General features: G+C 36.1%; 1 protein-coding gene across 2 annotated transcripts in view; it reads left to right on the top strand.

Annotated features, from left to right (window-relative positions):
• KCNK2 (potassium two pore domain channel subfamily K member 2) overlaps positions 1-22,350 on the top strand; it is a 136,642-nt gene that overhangs the window by 67,232 nt on the left and 47,060 nt on the right. For both annotated transcript variants that reach the window (XM_016224668.2, XM_087827674.1), the window contains exon 3: positions 9,396-9,513. In XM_016224668.2, coding sequence (XP_016080154.1) covers positions 9,396-9,513 — 118 coding nt within the window. The remainder of the gene's footprint in view (positions 1-9,395; positions 9,514-22,350) is intronic.

Genomic DNA, 22,350 nt, shown 5'->3' with positions numbered 1-22,350 from the left:
GAAGACAGACGCCATGGAAGCCATGAGTTGTGATTAGATTGGGATATTTCAGAAATAATCTTGACAGGGTTTGATGTGAGATGTGAGAGAAAGCAGTAAAGGATGATTCATAGGTTTTGGGCCTGAAGAACTGGAAAAGTGAAGTTGCCAGTTAATGAGATGGGAAAAACTCAGATGGAGCAGGTTTTAGGGGGGAGCGCAGGAGTCTGATTTGGCATATGATTGGCTTGAGTTGTCCTTCGGACACCCAGTCAGGGGAGCGGTCCAGGGTGAAGAATACATTTGAGAGTCATCAGCATCTTGGTGATATTTAGAGCCTTGAGGCTACATGAAATCACCTAGGAGTGTGGATGGAGAGAGAGGAACAGGACCAAAGGTTCAGAGGTAAGGCAGGTAAGACAGAGATCAGGGAGACTGGAGGAAAGCAGAGAGCGTGGTGTTCTGTGAGCCAAGTGAGGACATGTTACAAAGTGGGAAAGACTAGCACTGTCAAATGCTCCTGCCAGTTCTTACTGTCTTTACCATGATCTGTAATATGCAATTGGTACTCTAGTCTATACATTCACGATAGTGATTTTATGTATACTTAGAAATCATTAAGCCCAAAACATGACACTAATAATTTCTGAGCAGTTAGCTTTACACTGAACACATAGGCCATATATGACACAGTCGTAAAAGTTGAGTCCTGTGACCATTTGGGATACATTATGCACATGCAGGTAAAATAAACAGAATGTTCGCCCAGTTTCAAACTTATGAATGGATTCTTTTTAAAAATTCAATTATAAATTTATTTATTGCTTGGAACCTTTCAAGTGTTTTCACATAGAAATAAATTATAAAGGAGAGCTGTACCCAAAGCTAGGCAACCAAAGCTATCATAGAGCTAAATTGTAACACCAAGACCTGAGACTGAAACAATAAAATCTAAAAAAATTTAAAAAAACCCATTTTATTGTTTTTACTTATTTTGTTGTGTTTTTTTTGTTTTTATTTATTTGGAACTAGTGATTCACTTAACCTCTCTATACTTCAGCTTCTGTGGAAGATAAGTAACATGTATCTGATTTGTGTTATGTGATACCATATTGATAATGGTCACAGGGTTATTTTTATGAGGTGGTGGAACACCTCAGGCTTACAGTGCTGGTGCCAAATAGTTATTTAAGGAGAGGTAACTGCCTAGAGGACGCCCAATAGATGCACAGTAGGTGATTTAAAATGAAAGAGTGAGTGAAGTTCAAATGCATTGTCACCTCCTGATGGCCGCACTCTTCCTCCTCATGTGTCCTCTGGACCCTCAAGAAACCCCACGTTGCTTTACTGTGACTTTTCATTCCCCTTTCTCACCGCCCAGTTTAAATGCATCCTGCTCATTCCACCAGCATAAACACTTTCTTGGTTTGAGAGGGTTTGAGGGCAGAAGTGGAGATCACTAAGGATGTTTGGCCCAACTTGATACTGCTTTGGGCGTGAGACCCATTGTTCCTTAAAGATCGCTCTAGTGCCCTGGCCTTGTGGCTCAGCTGATTGGAGCATTGTCCATACACCAAAAGGTCACGGGTTTGATTCCCAGTCAGGGGACATACCCAGGTTGCCCTTTCAATCCCCAGTTAGGACACGTATGGGAGGCAACTGATCGATATTTCTCACTAACGTAGACGTTTCTGTCTCCCTCTCCCTCTCCCTTCCCCTCTCTCTAAAATCAATAAAAAAATTAAATAAATAAAAAGATTGCTCTAGCAATGGCATCTTCATAGGTCGCTGTGCTCTGAAATGCTCTTGGGACTGGTATCCTTGTGTGAATGGAGATGAACAATGCAGCATCTGTGAATGACTAATGTAGAAAACATGGGGAGGGATGCCAGGCTCGTTTTTGGTGCTGATGGTTGCGGTGTGACACTCTGAAGTCGGTCTGAGAGGTGCCCGAGGGAAGGGTTTAATTGCATTTTTGTGCAATAAGTATTGGACACTTGTCAAAGGGTAGCTCTGTCATTCCAGTCAGCTTGAAAAAGTATAAGAAATTCTATCTCATCCCTGTTTCTCAACAAAATAGATTTCAGCTAATTCAGTATTTACTTTAACTGGGGAGTGCATGGGTGTGTAATTGAGAAAGATGGGGAAACTTGGAGGAAAGTTAAGAAGCTGAGACAGGAAGAGCATGAATCACTGCATTTTAGGAAGTCATTCATATACTATTTTTGCTGTCTTGATTTGGTGACATTGAACCAAGAAATATAAACACATTAAACAGTTTAGCAAGACTTCCTTTTCTGTGCATGATGTTAGCCAGCCATCAGTAAAGTTAATCTGCAGTGTATGAAGAAATTTTACCTGGAACCTGAAAGCACAGATATTAATGGCGATGAGTCAACTTAGTGGAAGTGAGAAATACATAAATTTTATGCAGGTCCTGAAACAGAGGAACTATCAGAATATTATTGGAATATTTTAGTATTGTGATAGCTGGCCTTTACTGGTGACTAATTTGGGTTGTGAAAAGTTTGATTTACTCAAATACAGATTGGATTAACTGGTCTCCTTGTTGGCTGTGCATGTGCACAGCTGCTGAGATTTTCAATCCTCGTTATGATCTTTTAGTTACATACTTGGGAGGGGCAGGAAAAAATCATTTGTTTTTGAAACCTTTTTTTAAAAATCCATAAAACCTGTTTAAACTTGCAGCAGTTGTATAGGCTTAAGTGTACTGGAAAAATCAAAGGAGCAGAGATCAGTGACATTCTATTGAAAAAGCCAATAAAATCTCCAAATTTAGGGATTCTATGGATGCATGTAATTGACAGAGTAAAACTCCCTTCATTCCATTTGGGGCTATTTCTTTTTCCCATTAGTTTACAACATCAGTCCTTAGAAACTACATAAGTAAATGCTGGTTAGTGTGGTCAGCCTTAGGCAAATGGTATAAAAATTTTGTCTTTGTTGCTGTGTCTCCTTGATCTCAGTCTTCTGCCCACACAAATCCTATTTTAAGGACAATTTCTTTTAAAAGAACTTCCTAGATAGAGTGACTGTAAGTAGTATTAAGTTCCTAGCTATTCTTGTAGAACTAGCTCTTCTTTGTTATCTCAGCAACCTTTATCCTTTCACTTCTGTATGCCTTTTTATTTCTTTCCGACCTCTTAACTCAACCTCCTCTCTCCCTACTTTTCTTTTCCTTTATTAATCTTGTCCCCCCACTTATGCTGAGAAAGAAGGGGCCAGAAATATAGACAGATTGATATTCTCATAGAATATTAATAGTCCATACAATAAATCACAATCTGCGAAAACTCATGAAAACACACCAAGCAGGTCTCAGTGTGCTGGCTTCACTTTTTCTGGATCCTTCTGTGTTGTAGGGACTCAGGGGGCTTGACAGTGTTTTAGCTTTCCTGCACCACAGTGTCATTTCATGCAGGGCTCAAAGAATAACAGGACTTCCAGTGTTTGCTTGTCTGGTATATAAATCATCTCTGCAGCCACTTGGAAAATGGTCACTGAACTTGGATGCCGTTACACAAATTCATTAGTGATAGAGTGGTTATGTAAACCGTGTTACATGTAGCTACTCAGTGAGATATTGATGTCTATGAAGTGAGATATTGATGACTTCAGAATGCCTTGGAACATGCTTATGTTATATGGAAATAGTTGAAAGCAGGTTTAATGATTATAACGTTTAACGAAACAAAAATTTGAATACATGCATGTTGCAAAAAAACCTCTTTTACGGACCCTGAGTGATTTTTTTTAATTCTTATTTTTCCAAATGTCCAATACTATGTATATTACTTTTATGATTAAACAAAGTCTTCCAAAGTGGATATAACCAGGGGATAAACCCTACACCCAGCAGTACGCCTCTTGCTTCTAGCCTCTAGCTAACTCCGCTGTTCCCTATTTAGGATTTTTAAACTTTTGTTTCTACTAATAGGAAATCAGTTTGCACTTTCAAAAGAGGAAGAAAAAAGGTGTATGCACTTTACTAGTCTGTATAAAAATAGCTTTGCCGTGCAATGGTGTAATCCCCAAATAGAAGGAGGGACATGGGCAGGTAAGCAAAGTGTTGACTTTTAGAGGTGTTTTCTAAAATCTGGAGTGCAGATAGTGCTTCCTGTAGGAAATGCTATCCTTTTAAGTTATAAGGATTAAGTCTTTTGTGTGTTTTTTTAAAAAGGGTGCTTTATAAGAATTTCTAATTAATGTGTGGTTAAACGTAGGTCATCCATTACTTGGAAATGCATTCAAGAAGTTTGAAAGCCTTTTTAAGAAACCACGAAATAGATTCTGATTCAAATTGTTTCCAACAAAAACAATAGATTAAAAACATTATTGTATATTGCCTTGCTCACTTAAAAGATGTACTCTGGGGAAACCTTGAAAACTTGCTTCTTTACCGGACTCTAAATATAGCATATTTAATCACCAGTGTTCTGTATAAAATATGCAAATGTACTACTTCACCCATTTTTGTGCATGAAATGAGAAACACGTATTTTAGAAAGAAAAAGGTTATTGATGTTAGATTTAGAAAAGGTGATTGATGTAACTGTGGAATTTTTCTTTTTTGGATTTATGTAGATGCCTCTATTTTTTCTAGACCAAAACAAACAAACAGACACCAACCCCCCTCCCAAAAAAACCCCTCCAAAAACAAAAACAAATGCCATCTCCATATAACTATAGAATTTCTGAAAAACTAAGTTACATGGAATGTGTCTCAAGTTCATTTATCAAATTGGAGCCTAGAAGGTACATTAGTATAGAATATTTGATATCAAAAGATGAATATACAAAGTTATGTCTATAATCTGAAATATTAGATAATATCCCTTGATTTCTCAGATATATGCCAAGTCGGACACAACTTGAATATTCAATAAGGATTCAACAATTAGTCCATGCTTTCCCAGAATAGCATTCTCAGACATAGAGGGTTTTACTTAAACTGACAAGTATATATTCTTCATAGCAGAACTATAAGACCATAATAGATTTGCTCTGAAGTTTTTTGCTAATAGGAATTAGCTTTAATGCTGCAGTAGTAAATATCACACTGCAATGAAATTTAGCACGTTTAACACGCTATTTATCAAAACCTAAGTACCATTCTTTTGCATGTTAATATGAAGTTGTCATTTTGTAGGCCGAAAAGTGCTTGGTATTGGCAATATTATATGCTTCAACCCAGTATTATCGTTAGCTGAGAGCGGCACTGGAGTATACTTGTGGAATAATATGCTAATATGGTGTGGCTTTCAAAAAGTTGTTTGTTCCCTTGTTGGATTATCAAAGGCCCCAGAAATATTATCTCATGCATTGAACTCACAGAAATGTTTTTATGACTGTCAGTACCTGCCTTGAGCTCCAAGGCTGTGCTAGTTTCATATGATTACAAGCAAGTGTCTTAACAATGTTTGGTGTTAAAGCTGATGATAGTTCTAGAAGGCTAGATAACACTGAGACATCAACTTTTAATAATTCAAGAATGTACAAATTCATAGTAGAATGCTGTGAACTTTGATTCTAAAGCCATTGTTGTCATGGAAACTAAGATTTTCATAATTATATGAGTAATTACCTTTATCATCTCTATGAGTATAAGCCTCTTAGAGTTCTATTTCTTAAGTATGAGCTTATACTCTTGACTATAAGTATGTATTCAACTTCCTTTCCTTATGCACGTTCTATTATTGACTATAAACTAAAGAGCAAAACTGAGTGAAGACTCAGCCAAGATCTACTACATTTATTGTAGATTTTAAGTTTGGAAGCCTTTCCTTAATCCTTCTGATAATAATAATACATTAGGATTAAATGCATAGGACCCAACATTTACTCACCCTAACCTAAGTAATTCACCTTAATCAGTTGTCAACATGACTTGATTTTCCACAAAACTTGCCTTTAATGGAAAAGTGAATTTTTATTATTGATGAAGTGATTGTTCAGTCACATAATATGGCATATACAGAAACGGTGCTCATGAAGGTATTTGTTGAATGATCTGATGGCCTGAATTGATATCGAAGTTGCAGAGACTCTTAGATCTATGACAGTGCACTTGCGAAGGGCATTCAATTTCCTGTGGATGTTGACCAAGAGAACTTGTACAAAGATATAAAATAAATTTACAAGAATAATCCAGAAAGAGGACCTTATGGTAGATTCATTCTCATAGTGATTTCACATATTCTCAGTCCCATCTCAGGCTTCTGTTGCAATAATCACAGCTCTGTGATAACTATTTACAGCCCACACATTGCCAGACATACTGTTTATAAGTCTACATTTGCTTATTTTGCATTTAAATAATTTGTGGACCTTATCCAAGTGTCTGCGTAATGTTGCACCTCATCACGGGCAAGCAAAAGAACAGGCTAAAAAGGGATGGTACTGATCATGAAAGCTATAGTAAGTCAAAAGTTGGAGGAATTAGCTTGTTTCCAGTCAATAAAATAATTTTGCTTAATGGGGTAGAGTCTAAAGATATGCCTTATCTTTTCTTATCTTTATCACCCATGTTGTTACCTCTCTTGCTTCCCTGTGCCTGACACCTGAAGCAATTGTTCATCTTTTTTAATAAATGAATGTGTTGAAGAAATGCCTGTAAAATATAAAAACATACTTTGGATGCAATGAAAGTCTGTCTAAATCCTACCTCCTCTTCTTTGATTTTTCCTGGAAGCATTAGTTTCTCCTTTGAGTTACAAGGCTAGAGATCACGAGCCTGTAAATGTGTGTGTTCTTATCTTAAGATATTTTCAAAGACATTTTTAAATTGTTAGGTTTTATTTATCTGTTCTTTTTAATTTTTGCGCTCATAATTATTTAACTAAGTACCATTTTCTTGCCAGTGGTCAATACATTTAATGATAAAACACTGAAGTCACTGAGGATTTTATGTGACAAAAAAAGCCCCAATCTGTTCTCATTTTTATTTAACATTGCTTTCAAAATACTGGGCAATGTAAAAGAGATGAAAAGTAATAAAACAAAGCTATCAAAAGATGCGGAGATAAAATGTCATTATTTGTAAACTATAAGTTTGCTTACTCTCGTTTTTCAGGTAGAAAACAAAATCAACAAAACAACAAATAATAATAAGAGCAGAGATTTTAAATAGTCTAGGGCAGTGCTTCTCAAGATGTGGTCCCAAGACCATCTCAGAGATTTGATGAGGTCAAAGCTATTTTTTTAGTAATGCTAAGATATTTTTTGCCTTTCCAGTCTCATTGTCTCATGTGTGTACAGTGGAGCTTTCCACAGGCTGTGTGTGGTTCACTCCCAACATGTTGAAAGCAGAAGCATATATTAGAACCTGTTTTCTGTTATAAAAGTATAGAACAGCACCCCCTTCTCACTAAATATTTGTTCATTTCGGAAAACAATTATTTTTCGTAAAAGTAGCTTACTTATGCTAACATATAATGGGATTATTGTTATCTTCCATGAATTGATCAAAACATTTTGAAAATTAGGAATTCAAACAAATTTAGTAAATATCAAGTTATAACTCACATGTACAAAAGCCCATTGATGTCCTCAATAGTTTTTTGAGACTGTAGTGGTTTTGAGACTTAAAAAATTGAGAATTGCAGGTGCAGAGAATGGCAATTACAGCAATAACCAGTTATAATTTTAAAATGGAAGAAAAAATAAAAGACCTAAGAATAACCTTACAGACCTATGTGAAATATGTAAAAAGACTCTATTTCAAGATATCAAAGGGGACTCAATAAATGGAGATTCATACCATGTTCATTGAGGGAAAGTGTCAGTATTACACTAGTGTTCAATCTCCTTAATTATTTTATAGATTTCACATATATCCAAGCAACAGATATGTTAAACCTGTGGAAATGAAAATTTCTATAAAATTTAACTAAAGGATTCTAAAGTTTGTATAAGAATAATAGATGGTAACGGCAAAAACATTTAAAAATAATAGACTTGCCTGATTTGATGTTAAAGTTGCAGTAGAGAGTCAGATAACATTCTGTGTACATATTGGGCAATGATTCAACAAATATGGAAACAACAAGGGAAAACTGAGTATAGAATAATAATTAAAATAGAAAATACATTTCATATATTTCATAAATCCAACTTTGTAAAAAGGGTAGCAAAGTACCAGGAGTAGATACCTTAATACATGAATGGTGGTTATCTCTGGATTCTGGAATTATGAAGTTTTTTATTATCCTCTTTATGCCTTTCCGTACTTTTCTAACTTTTTGCAATGAACATATGCCACTGTTCAAGTAAATAACTACAGTTCAATTAACTTTACACACAGCTGTTGAAGTTTTAATTTATAGTTTAAAATAAATGAAACCAATGAGATTTCTACTGCATTCCAGCTCTGGATTACCTGACAGTAACCCCTTGGGTCATGCCTCCTGTATTAACACAGTGTAGCATTTGTCCATTCGCCAGTACACTGTATAGCCTTAAACAAGCTCCTTTGGTCTTTAGTTTCTTTGCCTATGATGACGTTTCCTCTCATTTTAAAATCTGTAAGTTAAGCGATGAAGATTTCTAAAACTCTATTTCCAACAGACCGGTCTTGTCTGAACAATCTCTATGTCTCTCTTTCACTACACATTTCCTCCTAACATATTCCCTTCTATGTTTAGTGCTTGTGGAGCTCTTCCTTTCCTCCCCAACATCTGATGATTGAAGAAGGGATTAAAATGTCACCGTCTGTCTGTCTGTCAGTGCTGTTCAAGGCAGCATCCAGATCCTAGTGCCCCTATGTGCATATTGTTGACTAATTGTCATCTACGGGTCTTTGGTGATATTGTCATAGAATGTATAGAAACCGGGAGAGATTCTGAGATTCTAGATATAGATGGACTTCATTAAGTTACATAGGGAATTGCTGTGTCTTTTCCATCTCATCTGAGCCTGTTTTGTTGGACCTCATTGATATATACCCTCTACAGTTAACACACATCCCAGGTTTGGCTACTTGTGTTTAACATTCAAAATGATTAGGAGTTTGGAAATAGTTGTGGTTTTGATGAAGCTATATTTATTTAAATTGTAGCTTTCCATCTGATATTTTAATTATGTGATGTTTACTAAAAATGCATTGCTACATTTAGTTGTTATCATAAATAAGTCACTATATATGTTAATGGATGATATGAATGCATATTGGTACAATATGATAAGCTTCATGCATATCCATTCACTTGATAGCAAATATAATTGAACTTACTAAATTCTTTAGTATAAAAGTGTAATCTATATTGTATACTGTAAATAGAAAAGCAAACCTTGGAATTGAGTCTCTTTGTGTAAGTAGTCATCTGGGGTGGGATGTATGCTGTTTGATGCCTCCATGTGATTCATGTGTACTGATGAATTTCTTTTTAAACTTGCAGCAAATAGTGGCAGCAATAAATGCAGGGATTATACCGTTAGGAAACACCTCCAATCAAATCAGTCACTGGGACTTGGGAAGTTCCTTCTTCTTTGCTGGCACTGTTATTACCACCATAGGTAGGAGACAACTTATTTTGTTTTTTAATTTTGGTACAGCTTGTGAGCTAAACTTCATTTGTTTGAATTATTTTTTTACAGTTGGTCAAAATGGTCTTCGTAAGGTAGAAAATTAGATTTTAGTGAATTAATTTTGGAAAAAGGGTTTAAAGGTTTGAACAAGGGGATAATGGAAATGAATTAGTTATCGTTTCAGAATACTGAGTTGTTTAAAAAATACACATGAAATTCAAGAGCAGCGCAGTTGTCGTTTGACTAATGGACAGGAACTTCGTGAAATGGCTTGAAATTATGATTTGTGTGTGTGTGGAGAGGGTGGGGCAAGTAGTTTTAAATTTTCCTGCACCTTTGATTCTTTGATTGTAGAAAGAAAGGATTGGAGTACAATTTTGACTTTTTTTCATGATCTGATATCAACTTTTTCAATTTATAAATTTTAACTATATTTCAACAGGTTATTCCTGTCCTTATATAATTCCTGTCTATTATAATTACTTCAGGACTTTATTTTTATACATTATGTGTTTCCAATAGCACATATATAAAAAATTAACACTGATTTATGAGGATTACAAAAAAGAATTAAAGTTGAAATCCTTGCTGTTTTACCTTTTAATCATGTTGTTTGTTATAATGTTAGAAAGGTCACGTAGTGGAACGTGATCTCTTTCAGGCTTGAGTGTGCACACACTCAGCACCTTCTGGCAGCAGAATGGGTACATGTAGATGATTTCTCTACTGTTAGTCATTCAGTACCCAAGAAATATCCAGACCCCACAGTGAAGGCCACGCTTGCCATGCTTGGGGACCAGGAGGAATTATAGCTGTCTGGTTTAATGGCAAGAGGTCAGTTTAAAGCCTAAGATTTAAGATAGGGAAGGAAACTGACTCATTACAGTTATGCAGGGGTTTTAAGTGGAAGAAAATACATGTGCACAACTGAGTTCTGCCCCTCCACATATGCTTGTGATGAGAATGCCACTCCTGGACCTGATCTCTGATTTTGGGGTGTGAATTAAGATTCTAAAAATTTTCATTTTATTCCTTGATGCCATTGACAAAAGCCAAATGAAGTGTATAAGGTTTTCAAATCAGTACTTTATATCAAAGTCCTAATGAAGAAAGCATGGGCAATTTATGGATGAACTCTCGCTTAACATTTCCCTTTGAGAGGAATTTGTAGTGACCTGTCATTATGTGAATTCACTGCAGTGCCTCTTGGTGCAGGGTCACTTGCCAGTGAAATAAATACCTTAGCATGTTGATTTTTGCCTTTGTTCAGAGGTCAGGGAACTATGTTTACTCTTCCATTTCCATTAGCTAGGTCAAGAAGTTGTGTGGCTGTGAAAATCTGGAAGAATGGCAACCTTGATTTCTAACCATAATAGCAGGTTAACTTTGCAGCTTAGACATCTTGGTCATTTCGATTATGGAAATGACTGTTTATTGTGTAAACTGCTTAGAGTCTGGAAGGGAAAAAAGCTCACAGACTGAGCGAGAATGGTTTGTTTCTGCCCAATGAAAGCTCAGAAGTCCAAGGTATAACTCATCATGACCGCCGCGAAATTATTCCACAGGAGACTTACTCATTATACAGACTTGCTGCTGCATCATATGTTTATAAACAGTCTCATTTTTCAAATCCCAGATTCAGTAAGTTTTGCAGACATATCCTTCAACACATGAAAAAATAAACCATTATTACCAGCCTCACCCCAAATTATAGCCATTAAACACAGTAACTGATTATTTAGGTTGTTTAGGTAGCTGCCTGACAGCCCAGATCTCCTACTGTTCTATCTCAGGCTGTAGCAGTAGGTGAATTAAGTCATTCTAGGTCATCCAAATGTATTTCATGGTCTTTTACTCCTAGGTCAAGGCCACCTCCTTGGCTACATTATGATTTAAGGCTAGGTGAACATTCTGGCCTCTTTCATAGGTGTGCATTTGAAAATTTAAAGTATAATTGCTAATACTGCTAACGATCATAATTGTGTGAGCCTTGAAGTGGCTTTTAGCAATCCTGGAAATTGTAACATCCCGCACTATTTTGAATCAGTCATTTCAAAATAGGACTTGAGACAGTTTTGGAGAAGAAATTACAGTAGGTTTTATAAGGTGCTTGGTACAAGCAGTGCTTCAGGGAGCGGCACTGGCTGTAGTTGCCCAAGATTTTTCTATTCAGTGTTATCAATTTGCCTTGGAGGCCAATGTGACCTTTACTATTCATTGGAAATATGCCCAAGGGGAGTTCAATTACACAAAATGGAACGTTAAAATTTAAGGAATAATTTTAGAGAATCTCTTTATATGTCTATATACTTTTTCCAAAATCCTTCCAAACCCTTAACAAATTCCATTCCACAGTAGTATAGACTAACACCCATTATTGACTCCTCTCTCTCGCACCTTACTTTCAGTCCATCAGCCGATTCTGTTGGCTTGGCCTTTAAAGGGGATCCGTAATCTAACTATTGCTCACCATTCAAACTGCCAGCATCTTGGTCCCAGCCAGCATCATCTCAGTGTTAGCATCCTTACAGAAAGGAACCTTCTGCTCAGAACCTTCTGTGGTTTCTAACTCCATCAGAACAAAAACCATACTTCATTGCCTTTCTCACCATAGATACAAGTTCTGTGAAGTTTAGGGATTTTTATGTGTTTGAGTCTTTTCTCCGTTCCCAATGCCTGACACATAGTGGGTGCTTAATGATTATTTTTGGAATAGAAAACAAATAGGCATTCTAAATGGTATGGACTGTGGCTTACTAGACGTGACATAATGCTAAGTTGATACCTATTATACTAAATTCTTAGCTCTTTCAATAGATTTCATTACTAATTTTTTATTTGTTCAGTTGTTGATTCAACAAATAATAAAACAGTATCACTCTGCTACTGTAATAATAAAAGATAAAGTATTTGAGCTTAAGTTGCACACAGACCAGTTGAGAAGCCAATGGGCCAATAGTCATTTACCATATAGTGGCAGGTACATTTAAGAGCATTTAATGGAAATAGAATGGAGTAACACTTCACATAAATATTGGGGCAGGTGGGTGCGTAAGGAAAAGGGCAAGGAATATTTCCTTAGTAAGTGTCCTAGTTGAGACTGGAAAGAGAGTTAGGAATTTTCCAGGTGAATAAAGGTGGAAAGGAAACATTTGAGGCATTGGGAGTTCATGTGGTAAGACCAAGGGTCAGAGACAGAATGTTCTGTTTGGGAATTGCAAGTTATCTAGAATTGTTGCTTGTCATTGAAGGGACTCATGCTCAGGACCATGCAAATTAGTAAGTCAGTGTGAGTGGCTCCTGTTGGATCAGTGCTACTTCTGCCACTGCCAGGGGTGTAAAGGGCATGGTCCAATTTGCAAGATAAAATTTACACATATGATATAATCGAAGAACGAGAGAAACAAGTATAAACACATGGTACGTGGAACCATGGTTTAAGTGCTATAAAAATGGAGAAAAAGGAAAGATCATGTGGGCTGGAACTGGGAGGAAAGACTTAACTTAGATAGGTTGAATTTGAATGATGCTTTGAAGAAAAAAGTTTTGGTTTTGATTGATGAAGGGGAAAAAGCCTCCCAGTCTGTGACATAGTTAAGCAAAAATAACAAGGAGTGGGGTGAACTTGATTCATTTTGAGGACAGAAAAGCCAGTATTTGAGTAGATCAGAGGAATTGTTTAAAGGAATAGTGGGAGATATTGTTGACTGATTCAGATGGGAAAAATACAGTTGAATATAATTTGATTTTTGTGAATTTTGGACCTACTATAAGACAGAACGTGGATTTTTTTTTTTCTTTTTTGGCAAATGAAAGGACAGGTTAAAAGTGACATTAGAAGATGCATCTGTGAGGAAGAGGACCCCCGGAGACCGACAGCTGAGAGGGCAGTTAGGAGGTCATGTCAGTGGCCCACGGAAAGAGTATGAGAGTATTGACTGGATGCTTGGAGTGGCTTTGGAAAGATGAGAGTAAGAGAAAAATGTTAAAATAATTAGATGCAAGAATCAAGAGGTCTTGGCAACTAATACAATGAAGAGAGAAGGGGTCAAGATGTTGAATAACGAAGTGTATATTTAGGCAGCAAACCTGCAATTCATGGAGAGCGCTAGTGGATCCTGTAAAAAGAAAGGAGGGGGGAAAACTATCAAGATTTTACATGTCATGTTATATCCGGAAGCTTCCTTTTAGTAGTCCCCCCCTCCGTTTTTATTTGTTTCTTATTTAATTCAGACAGACTAGGAATACAGGTGGTCAGGCTCCCTCCTGGAGCCCACGTTGGGGTTGAAGGGACCAACAGTCAATTATCAGCACCTTAGAAAACAAGACCGTTGTCCATGGTCCTAAGCAGCCAGTAGGTAGCGAGTGGGAGGGGTTCTAGGGGCCACTGTGGAAGACCTCCAAGCAGGGGACATTTAGGCTGACACCTGGAGGATGGGAAGAAAGCGGCTAGGGAAAGGGGAGCACAAAGACTAGTTCAGGCAGAGGGCGAAGCGTGGAGGCCAGAGAGAAGGCTGGTGCATTCACCCGTAGGCAAGAAGATGCTGAATTGAACTAAGGGGGGCCCAAAGTGGACAGATACACGATTAAAAAAAAAGAAAGCATACTGATGGAGATATGCTTTATCTCTGAGAATACTGCCATAGGGGTATTCGTGTTTTAAACTGTGTTATTTGAAAGCCAATAGGAAATCACTTACACTATAGGAGAGACTATTGACAACTTGATGTAATGGACAACTGCATTCTATTTTGAGGTCCATTTAAAGATAAGAATAAAATTGTAAGATGGTTTTATTACCTGAAGGCATTCAATATAATAGCATTTTCCCCAGTGGAAAGTAAACTGGAATGCTGGTTGCTGAGATCTGCCCAAGCTGATCACTCAGTCATCATGATCTGCGAGTGTGAGAATGCGCAAGGCTACCACCATGGTCTGCAGCAGCTTTAAGATCCCAAAGCATGACCTTAAGTCTTAGGGGAAGCTTTCCCTTGGAGTAGCTGTCCTCATAGTTACAAAGCACTCTTGTTTTGTGCCACTTGGGTGTAGAGATTGAATTCAGTTATGTAGTTTCTATATTTAGTTTTTCTATATTTTGAACCAGACAAGGGGACTTTTAATTTGCTTTTACCCAGGTTGAATTGCTAAAGATTATCACAGATTTACTGCAGATGCTTAATGATTAGAAAAACAAAACAAAGTGGGGGGAAAAAAACAGGAAAAAATGGAGTTTGGAATAACTTTAATAAACAGTTTATCTGGATTTTTATCTTCTTCTTAGAAGAGGTCAGTTTTGGAAATGCAGAGGGTGTATTGCAAGCTGTAGAGCCTTGTACATTCTTCAGCAAGGAGTCTAGGACCTTTCTGTTGGACATGGTCGTAAACTACAACTTCAAGGGTGAGGGAAAAATTGTTCAATTTTGTGATCTCAAGGAGCTGCTATCTGAACTTGGAAAGGAATGCCCTTGAAGCAGTGGTGTAGAATTTGGCAGCATTTTCCCAGGGGATGGTATCACTGCAACTTTGGTGGGTGGGTGTTATCTTATTAATTTAGTGCACCCGTAACTCTGTGACATTTCACTGGTCTCTTGGCTATTCTCAGAAAACTGCATATTGGATTTTGGAAACCCATGTTAGAGGAGAAGTTAAGGTTCTTTGAGGTGGCTTAAAAGGCACATAATCTTGCAAGGTGACTTCCAGGTCTGACTCTACAATCTCATTGTGTTTTTCTTCCTACCCGTTTGTTGAAGTGTGTGTTTATTTTCTCCAAAATATGTAGTTCTGGTGTTGGGCAGTGGAAATTAAGAAAAGGCTTTGGGTTTTTCATTCTCTGTTTCTCTTCCCATCCACTTAAGTTAATGGAAATAAAAACCTATCTCAGGATATTAAAAACATATGTTCCTGCCATTCACATAGGTTTACTTACTTTCTAAGTTAAAATGCATTTCTCAGAGACTGTGTCTTATGAGTGGTAGTTAAGTTTGCAGAGTTCAAAATTATATTTGATAGGCAATAACGCTGAATTATTGTATTAATAGTGTTGTAGACTCCAAAGCAATAATGAAATAGACGAATTCTCTTCTCATTACGTATGTATGTCGCATCAGTCAAAAGGGGTTCAATTCGGAGCACCTAGCGCTGGTTGGAAGGATTGGAGACAGGATCTTCCCAGGGCTAAGGAAGTTGCTGCTCCCCCGCCTTCTCTCTTCTTCCCCCTCCCTGCCCCCCCTTTTTGTAGCAGAAGAACACAGAGCAAGAGAGTATAGATCTAACAGACCCTGGAACTCCCAGGGAGAGGAGGGCTGGCTATGGTATCAGCGTAGCAGTCAATCACATCTTGGGTGTGTTCAAGGTCAGGAATCGCTTGTATTCTGAAACAAAACACACTTTACTCTATTCCTGCATACTTCTGAAAAGTTTGCACTAACGTATTTTTAATCTTCTGGAAAGTTAATCACTGTTAGATTTTGTGATCAAGAAATTACCCCCAAATTGGGAGCAAAGAATTGTCATGAAGTTCATGCCCTGAATAAATACAGAATCTATTTTTGCTTGTCTTCTCCCCCTTCCTAAGCACTGAAAGCCAGCGCTGTTTTGTCATAAATTATAGATTTTATAGAGCATCTGACTGACCACCGGCTATGCAGGTATGGCTCTGGATGTGATTAAAACTAGGTCAGATGATTATCAGAAAAAAATATTTTTTGCAACTGTCTCAAGTATTTCATTTGATAAGGAAGGAATGCAATAACATTGGTGTGGGCCTGCCTGCTTTCAGCTAGTCACTATGCTACATATTTATTTTCTCCCCAATCCTTTTTTAAATAAATTTTTTAGACTTGTGCAATCTTACTCTTGGAAAATTGACATTGTTATATATGTGGTACTATAAATACAGAATGATGTTTACAAAAGAAGTACCCGTGCCAAAGGAGGGTCATGTGTAAGTGTTGTGGTTTGTGTGCACCTAACGTATAATGCAGACATGACTAACTAACTCCAAGTGGAAAGGAATTCCATGCAGCCAGCTCTTGATTCTGATGTCCCATTGCAGGGAATACAGGGTGGGGCAAATGGAAGTTTACAGTTGTCTGTATGGAAAATAATACTATAATTAATAACTAATAATACAAGAATAAACTATGTTTCATGTACTCACAACTGTAAATCTACATTTGCCCCACCCTGTATTGACAGTATGAATAATTGAAAGTCACAGGTCATCAAAAAATGCCCATTAATTACAAATATTAAACTCTACCCCTTCCAACTTTATTTTAAAACAGAAACAGCAAACGTGGGCAAGTTTGGTTGAACGGTAAACCTGTCCTCTCTAAGTCCCACAGGCGAGCAGCAAGGGAAGAAAAAGTGAAAAGAAAGGGTTTGAAATAAGCCATAATGTGCCTAAATAGCATGTTTTAATAGGCAATATAGGCAATTTCAGTGGTGTCTGTAGGTACCCTAATGGAAACTATGCTGTAACTTAATTTGATGCATAAAAATAGATATAGACACGATCTAATAAATACCATATTACAACTAAATGATGAGTTATATGTGTTCATGCAGAAACTTAACCTAGTACTACTTACATAATACAGCTTAGAATGAAAATCTTTTCCCGTTTTTTTGTTTTTTTTAAGGAATGTCATATTTCATTGTAAGCTTAGATTTGTGTCTTTGCTATGAGCTAGGGTTGTATTCTTGAGCAAATCATAGTTCCATTATCTTTAATTTTGTCATTTGTCAAATGGGACTAGTGTTTCTCCCAATCCTAGCTGCTGAGAAGGTTAAATAAGATTCTGTATGTGAAAACAGCTTGTGCACTGAATGACAGTGTACTAATTTACAGTAAGCTGGTTTTATTATTGTAGTAATTTTTATTTTGTTAAAATAAGCCAGCATTATCTTTTGCACATTCATTTATGTTACTAATATTAATAAAAAAAAGAAAATACGTTCTTTCTTAAAGCTTTGAATACCCTCCTTCAAAGCTACTTGATATTCAAACTAATTAAACATTATAAGAAAATATTTAATTTGCTTTCCAAACTTTGTTTCCTTAACCCCATCACTGCAATGGGATTTTTTTTTTTTTTCTCTTTTCATATGTATTGTTGGCTCCTACTGTATTATTGAAGGAGATTGTGTTCCTGAACTGCCTTCTTATAGGAGGGAAAATATCTCAAAATAAAAATAAACATGTAAAATTATAATCTTAGCTTTTTTTTTGCAGAGATTTTGCAGTTATTGATGGTATTATTTAGGGATTCTATTAGCATTTCAGTAAAGATCACTTAATAAGGTCAAAATCATGATGATAAAAACATTCAGGCCATTTAGGAAAATTAGTTAAAAGACTGGATTTATTTTTGATGTAGAGGCAAAATACTGCAGGGGTCCACAAACCATGTATGGCCCGTGGGCCAGATCCAGCCTGCCACTTGGTGTGTCATTTGTCATTATCAGAGCACAGCCACACCCAGGGATGTTAGTGTCTGTCGTCTTTGGCTGCCGTCTTGGCTATGATGGCAGAGTTCAGTAGTTACAACAGAGGCCATATGGCCTGCCAAGCTGAAAATATTTACTGTTTGGCCGTTTACAGGAAAAGTTTGCCAACCAGGGACTAAAGAAAAAAGTGTAAAGCAAGGAAAGAAAATGCAATTTGTAAATAGAAGACCTGGATTAGAGTCTTGATTCCAGTAGTTATTCACTGTGTGATTTTGACTACATCATTGAACTAGATTTCTGAGTTGTTTCCTTCCTGTGGATAGTCTAAATAGCTCCCTAATAGGTGAATAATAATAAATGATTGATTTTATGAAAACTCAAAGAATAATATACTTAATAATGGTTAATTAACTACTATCTACATAGCATTGTGTTTTTTGTGTGTTTTTTTAAGAATATGCTGTATTTCTCCATTTGTCTTCATTGTTCAGTAAAGGTGGAAATGAGCTTTGTGACTTAATTTCTGTAAACCCTGGAAGCTATAGGATAAACTTTAAGTTTATGATCATGTCTTCTGGAGAGAGGGCCCACAGTATGTATCAGATTCTCAAAGGAGCCCACAATCCTCAAAGGAGTTTAAACCATTGGCTTGAATAATTCTACTTTTCAAGGTGATGAAAAATGTAATTTTTGTGGCACTTCAGAAATTGAGAGAAAATACCACTTTAGAAACAGAAACAATATGCTCATGTAGATGCTAGCGATTCAATAACGGCTTAGAGAGCTGAGGGTAGAGCTCAGAAGAAAACCATGTGAAACTGTTTCTAAAAATAAAAAGTCTTATTCTATTGCTGAGCTCTGAGTGATATTATAGTGTCAAATATTTTCAGTTCTCCCAAGCTGCTACCAATTCTGAGTTGTTTTCTGTAAACATGATGGGAAACGTTATAATTTAGAACTCTGAAGCCCAGTCTCCATCCATGACACTCTGGGTTTAAAAAATTCAAACTTCGGGGAAAATTTTAAGAAAATGAAATTTAAGTGCCAGAAAAGTCAACATAGTCTTTGGGGGATAAATTAGAGAGTGGAAATTATGGATTTATGGTAGTAGAAAGGAAGTTATTATGATAAAGATTTTCTTAATTATGGGTAATTATAGGGAGAAAAATTAGCATAGGTCTGATAGTAAATCATATTTAATAAACTCTGTGTCTCCCTACAATGTTTCCTGGTTCGCGTTTATAAATGTTTGCTGGAAGTCTGAAGATGTGCAGTGCTAGTTGCCTTTCAAAAGCCACAGAAACTCTGGGAAAGATAAATCAAGGCAGCTTTAGATAGTGTTTTCCTTATGTCAATACAGAAAATAAATCACATTATTTTATATGGCAACAGTGGGTATGCCAATCGTGAGGAATTAATGATTTGCTTACTTAAAATCAAATGCTGTGTAATTTTACTTAAAAATGTATATTTACATAATTAAACAAACAAATGAGAAACAAGCCATATAAAAAATATGCAGTGACAGGTGAGCCACCTGCTGCTGACCCAGAGTCAACCACTATTGCCATTTCTTGCTATTATTCTAGAAATCATTGGCATGTATATACATGTGTGTGTGTAATTAATATATACATGGTCCTTCCTCATACAAGTGAAAGCTGCCCTACCTTACTATCTCCACATAATAATATATTTTGAATCTGTTTTCTTACCACTTCCTGCAGATTTGCTTCACTGTTTGAGCAGCTGCATATTATTCTAATTTAAGAGCATGTCATATCCTCTTGGGGTGGTGAACAAACAATACAATACATAGATGATGTTTAGAATTGTACACCTGAAACCTATATAATTTTATTAACAATGTCACCCCAATAAATCCAATAAAAAGAGAGAAAGAAAAGGACATGTCATATCTTTATTCTTTGATAACCATTAGTTGTCACTATAATGCTCATTGGATATTTAACTGTTATATAACATATATAATAAATATACTTATATTTACTTACTTTCCTTTATCCAGTACTACTTTTTATTGATTTTTTTGTTTTTTAGAGAGAGGGAGAGAGAGAACGCACACAAGAGAAACACCAATTTGTTGTTCCACTTATTCATGCTTCATTGGTTGATACTGATACGTGCCCTGACCAGGGATCAAACCTGCAGCCTTGGTGTATGGGGACAATGCTCTAACGAACTGAACTACCTGCCCAGGCCCAGTACCACTTTTTCATAGTCTTTTTCCTATGCTTTTTAAAAAAAAATTGTAACTATTTTATTTATCAAAAATTTATCATATATAGATTGGTCTTTTATATATTGTAATATGTGATTAATAGGAGAGTGCAGAAGTATATAAAAAAGAATATAACTAGATATGACCAAGTTTTCTTATAGTAACTTTCCTATATATGCTTGATATAGTTGGTATCATATGATTACTGATTTTTAGAAACATTAATATGCTATTACCCGTGATCCTTATGAATGTTATAAATTTGAGCTTGGTTGGCATATGATAGCTATCCTTGAATGGCTTATTAGTCTTTCAAATTAAAAAAAAACTAAAACTAAAATTCAGATCTTTTAACTTTAATTTCAAAGATACAGAGAGTCGTTACTTAATATGGTGGTTTATAACGGCCAGTAGTTACACATGCTGCTCTACTTTTGTAAAGGAAAACAAAAAGTTTTGTTCACTTATTTTCTAGACACATGACCCAGTCATCTAAATTGTTGTGTCATCCAATGTAAGATCTAAAATGTGTCACTTAAACTAGGAGAAAAAGAATGCAGCGTGCCCTATAAATACCTTGTTAGTATGAGGATTTATCTCACAATTGGCTTATAGTGTCCCTCGGCCAATTTTTTCAATTTGAGTGGAATAAATATTTGCATATTTGTAAATGGCTTTCTTTTGCACACATGGCCAGGTATAAAATTCTTGGATTGCAACTTTTTCCTATCACAACTGTAGATGTTCTTTTGTCATTTGCTGTTACACAGGAGGAGTTTGATACTGGCCTGAGTTTTCTGCTTTTATGGGTAACCTGTTTTCCTTAACTGTCCCCCCACTTTTTTTAGATTAGAGATTTTCTCTTAATCTTGTACTGGTTTCATTTACTTTGTTAGTCTTTTGTTTTGTTTTGTTTCAGAACAACCTTTGTTTATTTATAGTTCTGATTATTCTATTCTAATGATTTTGTTTTTCCACCTTTAGGGACACTGACAATTTTTATGTCATTTCTCTGTTTTCTTTCTATATCATTTGCCTCCTAAAATTCTTTCTACCTTTTTTTCTGTAATTCTAGAAAATCATTTATATTCTATAAGCTGCAGCACTGATTAGACTTTCAATTTCAGTTCTGCTACTTACTTACCTAGAATACAGAGTTTAATTTTGCAATTGGACATTTAGCTTCCTTTCATATTATATTATCAGACCCTCTCTTTTTCATTACTTAATTTTGTCTTTAGATCCCAGTGAATTCATTTTTGTTTTGTTGGTTTTAGGCTCCCAATTATTGATATGATCTTTTATCCTCTCCTTTGTGGCTCGCAAACATATTCTGGGTCTTGCATGTTCAGAGACATTCTTTTCCTAATCATTTAGTCATTTACTTGGCAAATATTTTTTGAGTGACTATTGAGTAGTTTCTTGGTGGTTGGAGTACATCAAATAGACCAAAAAAAAAAACAAACCTAATGAGAGACTTAATAAGGAAGCAAGTTATATAGCATGTTACCTGTTAGGGAAAAGTAGACCAGGAAAATAGGCTGGGAGTGGCAGTTGGGAATTTAAAATACATTTCTTTTCGAGTTTTCTACATTACTTTTTTTTTCATTTTGGATTTGTTTTTCTAATCTGTGGACATAGAGTGGGGATGGGGGCCACAAAAGTTATTTCTACTTCAATGTGGACAGGCTTAATAGCAAACAAATATAGCACTTAGTGTGTTCCAGGTACTCTTTTAAGTGCTTTCTATATATTAAAAACTGTCAACCTTGCAATAACCTCTGTAAGATTGTTTCTGTCTTTACTCCCATTTTCGGATGAGTAAATAAAGGCAATTGAGAGATTAAATAATGTATCTCAGTTATGCAGTGAGTACATGGCATTAATAGGGTTTTAAACCCATAGATTTTGGCTGCAATGTTGACGCTCGTAACCTCTGACCTGCATTGCATCATATGTTGAGAAAAGTGAGGTATTATGTGTTTTACCATAAATTCTAAGTGAGAGATGAATCTATTCATCTTTCTCTCCTCATGGTTAGAGGTTTACTGCAAAGACTCCACCTTTTTAAGAAAAGGGGCTATGCCATTGTTACCTTTGGAAAATGCACAAAATTGGATTGAAAAGCACTG

Source organism: Miniopterus natalensis, chromosome 19, assembly GCF_054644295.1.
Source record: "Miniopterus natalensis isolate mMinNat1 chromosome 19, mMinNat1.hap1, whole genome shotgun sequence".
Lineage (NCBI taxonomy): Eukaryota > Metazoa > Chordata > Mammalia > Chiroptera > Miniopteridae > Miniopterus > Miniopterus natalensis.
Note: the sequence above shows the minus strand (reverse complement) of the source record. Positions and strands in the feature narration are given on the sequence as shown.